Here is a 10,590-nt window from a genome sequence, read left to right as displayed (position 1 = left end):
GCTACCACTGCAAATGTCTTTGGAGAACTTATTTTTATATTTAATACGATGTCAGAATGTTGAAGACTTTTTTTTTTATCTAACATTGTCTTTTATTTTAGCATTTATTCCTTATTTGCTTTTAAAGCCTTCTCTAATGAAGTTTATGTCCACAGTTGGATCCTCTTTCTTTTGCTAAAAAGCTTCAGTAAAGGAGGCCTCATTTCAGTCCCCCCTTACTGCTGTATCTGAATGAACCATGTTGTTTTTTCTTTTGTTGATGTTTTTCCTCTCTCTACAGCAATTGCTCTGAAATATGGGGACTGAGTACACCGAATACGATAGAACAGTGGGATACATCAGGCCTATACAGCTACCCCGACCAAACCAGGTGATTATCCTCTCTGCCATGTTGCATACAACTGTCAGAGTTGTTAGGATATTGCTTTTTATTTAATTGTTTTTCTACTTGTCTCTGTTCAGTCCATTACTGTTGGTGGGGTCTCTGTGGAAACATTTTGTTTCCCCTTTAACAGTTTCTCTCATCCCTCTATCATATTTGCTGCTCCATCAGATCCTTAGATGGCCGTCAGCAGGTCTCACACAGGAAGGGCCTTCCTCATGTTGTTTACTGCCGCTTGTGGCGATGGCCGGACCTTCACAGCCACCACGAGCTACGTGCCATCGAGGCCTGCGAGTATGCCTTCCACCTTAAGAAGGATGAGGTGTGCATAAACCCCTACCACTACCAGAGGGTGGAGACCCCAGGTGAGAGGAACGCCACGGATTGTTGTCGGCTAATTCCTACATATTCAGGTGCAATCTGCATAAGTTGGTTTTGTAATGCAATCTTAATCCGGGGGAATATTTGGAGTTGTCACAATTCAATTTTATCCTTATTTGATTTTTCTTTTTTTCAATCTTTATTTCTATAGTTTTTGTGAGTTATTGGTGGGGTTTTTTTGTTTGTTTTTTTTGTTTGTTTCACCATCAGCATTTTTTTTATTTTTTTTACCACAATAAAAAACTAATTTGAGGAGGATGTTAGAATCCGAAAAATTGCCAATGAAAATGAATGCAAAGCTGAGTGAGAGCATCATGATCAAAGAAGCTTCGGACATACTGTTGATGACAATGATTTTTATTTCCTTTATTAGGAATCAGACCTAGACTTGGTAATACCACGTCTAATCTCACTGATTGTTATCAAAGATGGAAACATTATTGGATCATTCATAACGAGAAACTTTATCATTTGAAATTGAACTCTTTAGACACGTATGTATTTTGCAAAGATGGATCATAAACTCACATCTTCAGTTTTTTCTTTATCCACTCTTCTAGTGCTGCCTCCTGTTCTTGTGCCAAGACACTCGGAAATCCTGTCAGAGTTGCCACCTCTTGACGACTACACTCATTCCATACCTGAAAACACAAACTTCCCTGCAGGAATCGAACCTCCAAACAACTATATACCAGGTGGGACCATATGGATTTGACTGCACTTACAACATAACTTTTTTTTTTTAAACATTTGCTTACAACTTAAATTCACCATCCTCTGGTTGGTGTGATGGACGCAATGGTTGGTATTAAATGATCAGCCTGGTTGTTTTCAACAGAAACGCCTCCGCCTGGCTACATCAGTGAGGATGGAGAGGCAAGTGATCAGCAGATGAATCAAAGTATGGACACAGGTACTGTAGAATGGTAAACCTTCTCCTGTGGGTTTTGGTTAGTTTGGTGGTACCTTTAGGCTTTAACCAGAAAACAGAACCCACCTGTTAAAAGCTGCAGGATATTGAGATTAGATCCAATAAACATTTGCAATGAACATTGAATTCTGTGAAAACAATACGATTTTATTTGAGAGCAAACCAAACGGGATAAAATCTTTTTGCTGTGGATTCAAGGCATATTAGTCAGTCCAACTTCTATGAGTTGGTCCGTTTGGCTTCTCCCTTAAAACTCACCACTACAATTAATTACAGCGTGTACAAAGACTCAGTCCAGATGTAACAAGGATTCAGGATAATTTTAAAGACACAGACATAACTCAATAAACCACAAAGTCTTTTTAACTTATTGCAAAAGTGAAATTAATAAATAAGATCTGATATTCCATCTTAACCACATAGTTTTCATTGAGGAAGATATTCCTGACAGCATCAGCTGCTTTAGCATACTGTCACCTGGGTTGACATTTTCAAAGGTTTTCCCAAACGTATTACCTCTTTACTTTCTAAAACATGTTATACTGAATTAACCAGCAAGCTTGACCAAATGTCTTACAGGCATAGAGAGCCTAAATGTATTGTGGTAAAATAACAAGCTAACACAAATTGCTGTCAAAGCAGTTCTTTGCTGTGTCCGTATTGCACAGAGGGATATTTTTAGTGATGATAAACTAACACAATGGTTGTAATGTGGTCATCTGCTTTAAAATTATATTGTTTCTGTTTTTCCTTGCCAGGTTCACCACCAGAACTTTCTCCCAGCTCTCTGTCCCCCGTCAACCACAGCATGGGTGAGTGTACTAATACTAAGGCCTTCATGAGGAAAATAGCAGCATTTTGCAAACAGATGGCATGTGGAAGTTGTTCACTGCTGAAGTCTCGTGCTGAATGTGATTACCACCTCATTTGATCCCTTCCTGTAGACCTGCAGCCAGTGACGTACTCTGAGCCAGCCTTCTGGTGCTCTATAGCATACTATGAGCTCAACCAACGTGTGGGGGAGACGTTCCACGCTTCTCAGCCTTCGTTGACAGTTGATGGCTTCACAGACCCATCAAATTCTGAACGGTTTTGCCTCGGACTGCTCTCTAATGTTAACAGGAACGCCACCGTGGAGATGACTCGACGACACATAGGTATGGCACGGCTGTCAGCAGCTTCAATTTGATGTAACTAACCTAGTGTAGTTACCTTTAGCTTAAAGGTTTTATGGTGCAGTCTGGTATCATGCTTGTGCTGACCTTCCACCTGATGTTGACATCAGGTGCCTTTCCATCAGCTTTTTCTAATGCATATTTTGAAGTGTTACATTTAAAAAAGCTTGACAGAAACTGCAAAATTAGGAAAAAATCTCCCTGAAATTTGCAACAAAAAAAAGCTTTTAACGCTAGCTTGAGGTATTTTTTGGATAAATTATAATAAAAAAAAGGGTTAATGCGCAAAACGCGAGATGGGAAAGCTTTTTTTGTATCAGCTCTAAAATAGCAAAAATGACCTCACATGACCCATCAGCTGTCGACATCTTTCTGGATGCTCCTATAATATGATGGCCTTGCCTAATCGCCACACATTTAGTTAAACTTTCCTCCATTGCTGATCTGTGATCAGTGCTGGATTGCAGCCTGTAGTTTTTGTTGGTTGAAGCCAGTTGGTTGATGTAATGCGGACAACGACTTATGACAACATTACACTTTGCACTGCTTGGTTAATTCTCTTTAAACCAAAGGGAAATACCGCAAATTCGCATTGCTTTTTTTATTTTATTTTTTTTGTATAAACTTTTAAAGGTTTTCCTAAAATGTGCATTTCAGTTGGATGGAAAGACAGTTATAGTAACCATATTTATATTTATATAAATTGAACCTGTCGACATTTATGAAACAATTACATGTATATTTTTGTTTCTGTGAAATTAACGCTTTTATTCTGGTCACTTTTTTTTGTCTTTGTTTTTTTAATAGCTTGTTGCTAGAATCTTTAAAATATGTCACCAAAACACTGCTTAACAAAGTATTGTCCAATGTTTTTTAGAAAATTACAATGAGTGATTTTTCTGCATTCTTTTATATGTTCAGAATTAGGTTTTACGTTCTATAACAATCTACGATCGAGGGATTGAATTCTTTAAAGACTTTAGAACTTCTCTGTACATGTTTATACATTATTTATATTTCTAATAATCATTCTTGGATATTTTTTGTTTGTTTGTTTGTTTGTTTGTTTTTACAGGAAGAGGAGTTAGACTATACTACATTGGAGGCGAGGTGTTTGCTGAATGCTTGAGTGATAGTGCTATCTTTGTACAGAGTCCAAACTGCAACCAGCGCTATGGCTGGCATCCAGCAACAGTGTGTAAAATTCCTCCAGGTAAGAGGCTGAAAATAGCACCATGTAGTGTTCAAATGAGTTATTTTTGTGGAATTTACTAAACTATAAAAATTCTTTTGAAATATTTTGTTTTTAACCACACTGATCAGAAAAGTTGTCAAATGAAATCTCATTAAACTCGCTGAGCAGAACTGGCCACAGATTTGCATGTTTTTCGACATGTTTCACTTCTTAAACTGATAGTCTGCTTGTTCTCTTTCAGGTTGTAATCTAAAAATCTTCAACAACCAGGAATTTGCAGCCCTACTGGCTCAGTCAGTCAATCAGGGCTTTGAGGCCGTCTACCAGCTCACCAGGATGTGCACCATTCGAATGAGCTTTGTCAAAGGTTGGGGAGCTGAGTATAGGTGAGATGTTTCTCAAACGACATTCATTACAATCAGAATAAGACTCCGCCTCACTTACACTGGTAATTTTAATTCATACTTACTGGGAAAACTTTTTTCAGTTTGATCCAGTGTTAGTGGAAAGTGGTAAAGCTGCAACAGTTATAGCTTATGGTCCTAAATCAGACATTGTAGCAGTACTCTCCAGAACCACAGGGGGTGGTACACTACATAAGTTGAAATGATAAAGTACTGGACATCATACCCCAAAAATGGCTGTGGGCCTGATCATAAACATTTTTCTTTTATTCAGCTTCTAATTTTGTGGAGGAGAACTGTACATTTTATAACCAAATACATAACGGCGTTCCAAATTATACATTTCTAGTTTTAGTTAGCTTTATGTTGCACTTCAAAGAACAGCTAACCTTTAAAATTTTCAATAACAACCAGACTGACAGCTATTTCCTAGATACTACAGTTGATGCTGCCATGCAGTTCATTATTGCTGTTGGGCAGACACTGATTTCTATAAATCCAATAAAATCTTTATGAATTAATGCCCTACTTTATACAAAAGTGTTTCACAGAAGTTGTGAAAATAACTGATCTAGTTCAACATGTCATATTTTGTTTGAAACAGCAGACAGACAAGCTAAATAAATGTATAATAAAGGAATAGTTTAACAGTTTCTCCAAAAAATAAAACAAAAAAAAAAGAATCCACTGGACTTTTTTTAAGTTTGAAGATGTTTCAAAGCGAGCCTTATTCAGCCAGGCCAACAACTCCCTTTAACAACCCCCTTTTAGAGACATAGATAGGTATGGGGCATTGCAGGCTAACGAAGAAGCCAAACAACTAGATTTAAATTCATAGGGACTTGATATAAAACAATACAAAGTAGGGTTGTCACGATACTAAACTTTTCAACTCGATACCGATACTAAGGAAAATATTTGATACTCGATACCATTTTCGATACCACAAGGATAAAAACAAAGACTCCAAAATTCTACAGAAATATTTTCATTAATAAATAAAATACAACAAAGGTTGTATGCCGTGCACAATATTAAGCAAGCTCGATAAAAAAACTTATAAAATTAAAATTAAGTGTTCCTTCCTTGGCTATGCTTTGCACACATAACAATGACACTAGCCAAACCGGTTAAGAAGCAAAAATAATTCTCAGCAGCTGCACCTGTTACAAAAAAAGTCTGAAACTGATAAATGCGTAGAATTATTCAATCATACAGAGTTCTGAAAGTGCATTGTCCTCTATTCTGCACTTTAGATGAATGACTGTTTAGATGCCACTGGTGGTAGCACTGTATCGATACTTTTAAAAACGAGTATTGTATCCGGATACAACATTTCAGTATCGATACTTTTTTGAGTATCGATACTTTTGACAACCCTAATACAAAGAGAACCTACATAATTGCCTTGTATTCTCATAGCAATCCAGACCTAAATTTTTTAAAAATATGTTACCTAAAAGGTTGAAATATTCAAAGGAAAAAGAGAAAATGCTTTGATGACAGTACAAAGAAACATTCACATCATATTCAAATGGATAGAAACAAGAACTATGAGAGAGAAATATTCAAAGATCTTTGTACCCTTTCATCTGGGGCTTTATCCAAAAATAAATAGTGTGCAATTAAATATTTGCTTTGGATACAATTAAAGGAGGTTTAGCAACACCTCTTGTGAGCTGAAAGAAATAAAATCCTGATAGTCGGACAAAAAGGATTTTTTTTTTTTTTACGCTTAGCAAAGGATAATCGGCCTGATATAGTTTAGTAAGTAGCGAATGAAGAGCCATACTGCTGAGAGCCAACCATCAATGTGGATCGTAAAGCGCCGACTCTGCTCTTCCAGCTGTGTTTGTGCAGAAATGCATCACTGTCTGCATGCTAGCTCAAAGTTTTCAGAGTTGTGCATACTGTACTGGACCATTCTGGATTACTTTCACCCCTGCTGCTGCTGCCACTGTCCATCTGTGGTCATGCAGAATGTGCACTGCAGCCAGGATGCAGCAGCACGGCTGATACTGCTTAGCTTGTCTAACCGATTACAACACAATGATGCATTTTTAATGCCTGACAGGCCACCCACTAATGTTTTTATTCTGTCTCATCCCATCAACGAATGGCAAATGACTCTTTATGTTTTCGTCAAAGATCCATGTTTAGCTAACACACAAAAGCATTTTCTTTTTAGTTCCTACCACAAAAAAAATATCTATTTAGATGGGTTGGATAATTTAACTTATTATTCTAAGAATTTACACTGTAATCTTGATTTAAGATAATTTTTCATATTAAATTATGTTTGTACAGAAAATAAAAATAATTTAATATTTTTTTAAGTAGGTAGACACCTTTTTTTTAAGGGCAGTTAATCCAACATTGCAGATTTTATTATCCCTGATTTATTTGTGATAAAACACAGCCAAGCAAACGAGGCTGACCTCGGTCCAATTTATGGTTTACCTCGCTGCAATATCTCTGCAGCCCATTAGGGGGTCATGATCCCCTTGTTTAGGACCTCTGATCTAAACGTCAGTTGATGTAATGGTGGCAAAACCCCAAACTGAATGTTTCTTTTATTTTCCAGGCGGCAAACTGTCACAAGTACTCCATGCTGGATCGAACTGCATCTGAACGGCCCGCTTCAGTGGTTGGACAAAGTTCTGACCCAGATGGGCTCACCATCTGCACGCTGCTCCAGTATGTCCTAAACCACAACAAAAAGACCCAAAATAAGCCCATTACAAAGATGACTACACTCCAAACTGGAAAAAAAAATCCATACCAGAATTTGCTTTTGTGAAATGTTTCATAGTATTTGTGGCCTGATTCCACATCCCAGTTTTAACTTGATACACACATTTGCAGAGGAACAAATGCATCGACACAGTTCCACATGCTTATAAACACATGCAGATGTTTTTATTGAAAACTTAAAAAAAAAAAAAAAAAGGAGATTGGCACTTTGTTACCCATCTATGTCTTGCACCTTGTTAAATTGCTTTGCCCCAAATCCTTAATACTAGATCTATTTGTGGTACAAATAAAATGTATATTGGTTGTTGTCTGGGAAATAGAGGAAATACCAAAAATATCTGTGAATAGGTTCTCAGTGTTAAAGATTGCTTGAATGCTGAAGTGGTTTTTGTTCCAGCCCACCACAACCATTGTTGTGAAATAAGTTTACTTCTCTATGGGAGACTTGGGGCCCTATCTCTTGTTGAAGGAGGATGGCTTATGAAAAAAATGATGGCCTTTGTTGCCGTTATTCTCCTGAAGGAAATACCACAATGTGTTAATAAAATTTAATTCAATCACCTCTGCCACAATGGCCCCTTTTTTAACTGACGCAGTGTGTCGGTCTAAGACATACCTTCAAAATGATCATATAGGAATGTTAGTAAAATAAATATTTCCAAAGCTCTAAAGTAACTGCACATCAGACTGGCTGTAGTTTATTTTGGTTGTTTTTGTTTTTCATTTGGTCGTCATACGGGACCTCAGTCTTTTAGCTGATTTGAATCCAAAAATATTTGCCTGGTTTTATAGCTATCAGCCAGGTTCTACAGGGCACGCTGGGCAGGGACCAGAAAATATCAGGAGGTATCAAAAAGCTTCTTTCTTTGCCGTTTTGGTGTTTTTTGATTCAACACTGGGACTCTTTGAGCTCTAAGGCAAAGCATTCAGGGCCTCATCAGAAGATTTTTGAAGGCGTCAGTGAGTTTGTTTTGTCCATAGCCAACATCCAGATTGTTTTGCTACTTTTTGTATTTGTGTGTATTTTTATATATATTAATTTCTGTCATCCTCTTTTTTATTAAAATACTTTAAAAGCTTAGAAATTTCTAAAATGACAGAGATTAGATAATTCCTACATTTTATCCCAAATTCTTATGGCATATCTTCATCTCAGTGAAGAGAAACAAAGTAATCACTGCCCTTATGTAGCCTATATATAGCCTCTGTGTTTTTCCCCCCAACGAAATCTGGTGCAAAACAGCTGTGACCGAAAGTTTAAATCCAATTCGTTGTGATATTTTAGATGGTTTAAGTTTTGCTTTTTCCAGTTTTTTTTTCTCTCTCTCTCTTTTGTAATTTTTGTCCAAGCACATTTGTCCTCCTTTGACTTTTCAGTGCTTTGTCAAGAAAGTTAGACTCAAACACAAAATTGGCTTTTAAAATGTTACAGCTAACCTGGATGGGAGTGAATGTGCCTGCACACTGGGACATTATGTATTAATGTGCGTATTGTGTTCGTTCAGTCTTTAAAGGACAGCTTGTACAACGAAACTTACTACCTTAAACTCATTACTTGGTTGTTGCAAGTTTGATATGTCCCCAGTTTCACCTGTTAATGTACATGTGTTTACCATATGGCACTAGAGATTGTACTTGAAGTGCACCTAGTGAATTTTGAATATTTGGGGAAACTGAACCTTGTGTTTGGGTCCAGTGTTACATTGTTCTTATCTTTGGCCTACAACATATGAATGTGAAAAAAGATACAATACAAAAACCAATGTGGACCAGATGTGCATATGCATAAAAGTAGTACATTATGTGTGTATTTAACAGTTATCTTTTTTGCAAACCAGTCAGTACTGTAGAAGTCGCAGTTGTTTTACCAATAGAGGGCGGTATTGATAGAGTTCTTTTTTTTCTTTCTTTTTTTTTTGACCATGAGCTTCTCAGGCGTGTGGCATATTATGCAGACTTCATAAAACACTAATAAAGATTTTTATTCTCATTAACTTGGCAGTGTTTATTGATTGAATTCAGTTTACTGTTAAATTATTTGCATATGAATAAATATGTTAAGATGTTTACTATACATTCCAAATATTGGGTCTTTGTGTTGTTTGTTACAATCATTACAGATTGCACTTAAATCCTCTCTGTGACCTACATGACAGAGATAATGCTAATATTTGATACTCCTCCATTTGTATAGTTAAATATAAAGGCTTAATATCTGTAATTTTATACAATTACTTTTGATTTCTAATTATTTAAACAATTTACAGCTTGAGCTTCAATGCTAACGGAAGATGTACTTTTTTTCTTTAACATTTAATGGATACTGCATATTGCAACACAGACTGAACTAAATTTTAAATGACAAATTCAGTCTCACTCTAATTGTGTAGGACTAATTTCTTTTGTTTATAAGCCTTTATTGCCTCATGTGTCATTTGACTACTAGCTTTACATATCTTCAGACTGCTTATTTCTTTTTCCCTCACTCTTAAGGCTTTTGCCATCCATCTTCTTGGCAACCTCCCTCTACCCGCTGATATAAAAGCTTCTCCATGGCAGGATGCCAGCAGTACCCTGTCCAGTAGTGGGGATGCTTTGTTCAAATTGATGTGCAAGTTTTTTGGGGGTTTTTTTTTGTCACATAACATTTTGTATTTGTGTTAAAATGCACTTCCTGTTGTAGATATTCATCAAAAATAGTTCAGCGCCTATTAATTATATTTGTACACAATCTAAAAATATATTTTTTGTAAATTACCCTTAATGAAAAACATTGTTTAAAGTATAAACATTTATGGCACACTTTAAATTATCAATGGCTCTAGTTTATAAAAAGGAAAATTACAGTCTAGATGATATTTGCCAGGGAGGGGCCTGTGTTTTGTCATGGAAGCACAGAACAATAGAATAACACATAGAGAAGCAAGGGTAAGAGCACATTGTTTAGTAAAACGTTAAGCCGCTAAGCCACGGCTGCAAAGATGAAAACTGTGATCCTATCTTCGTAAATCTAAAGCTGTAAAACTGCAATTTCTAAATAATTGTTAAAGGAAATTGCTACGGTTAATAAAAAAATAGGTCCAATGGATGAATCAGTAACAGTCTCTGAAGGCATATCATAAGAAATTGATTTCGACTTAAACTGCAACAGCTGATCTAAAGTATAAATATTCTTGAAATTTTCCATAAATTGTAAATAAGATGACCTGCCAAATGAATGAGTATTTTTGCTTTTAAATGTATATAATTACTTAAAATAATGATATGGATGGTTTCTTTTTCTTATTGGAAAAAATAAGTCACCTTATTCCATCTGCACATTCTTTTAATTCAATTCAATTCAGTTTATTTATATAGCGCCAAATTCA

The 10,590-nt window shown here is 36.2% G+C and overlaps 1 protein-coding gene across 1 annotated transcript in view; it reads left to right on the top strand.

Moving 5' to 3' along the window:
• Positions 1-9,213, top strand: part of LOC107098778 (mothers against decapentaplegic homolog 2) — a 12,847-nt gene extending 3,634 nt beyond the window's left edge. The window contains exons 3-11 of the mRNA XM_015396622.1: positions 281-370; positions 554-747; positions 1,324-1,458; positions 1,602-1,676; positions 2,453-2,506; positions 2,639-2,851; positions 3,945-4,082; positions 4,306-4,450; positions 7,053-9,213. Of these exons, the coding sequence (XP_015252108.1) occupies positions 281-370; positions 554-747; positions 1,324-1,458; positions 1,602-1,676; positions 2,453-2,506; positions 2,639-2,851; positions 3,945-4,082; positions 4,306-4,450; positions 7,053-7,176 (1,168 nt within the window). The 3' untranslated portion in view covers positions 7,177-9,213. The remainder of the gene's footprint in view (positions 1-280; positions 371-553; positions 748-1,323; positions 1,459-1,601; positions 1,677-2,452; positions 2,507-2,638; positions 2,852-3,944; positions 4,083-4,305; positions 4,451-7,052) is intronic.
• Positions 9,214-10,590: the final 1,377 nt, after the last annotated feature.

The sequence above is a fragment of the Cyprinodon variegatus genome, unplaced genomic scaffold (assembly GCF_000732505.1).
Source record: "Cyprinodon variegatus isolate N-32 unplaced genomic scaffold, C_variegatus-1.0 Scaffold809, whole genome shotgun sequence".
NCBI lineage: Eukaryota > Metazoa > Chordata > Actinopteri > Cyprinodontiformes > Cyprinodontidae > Cyprinodon > Cyprinodon variegatus.
Note: the sequence above shows the minus strand (reverse complement) of the source record. Positions and strands in the feature narration are given on the sequence as shown.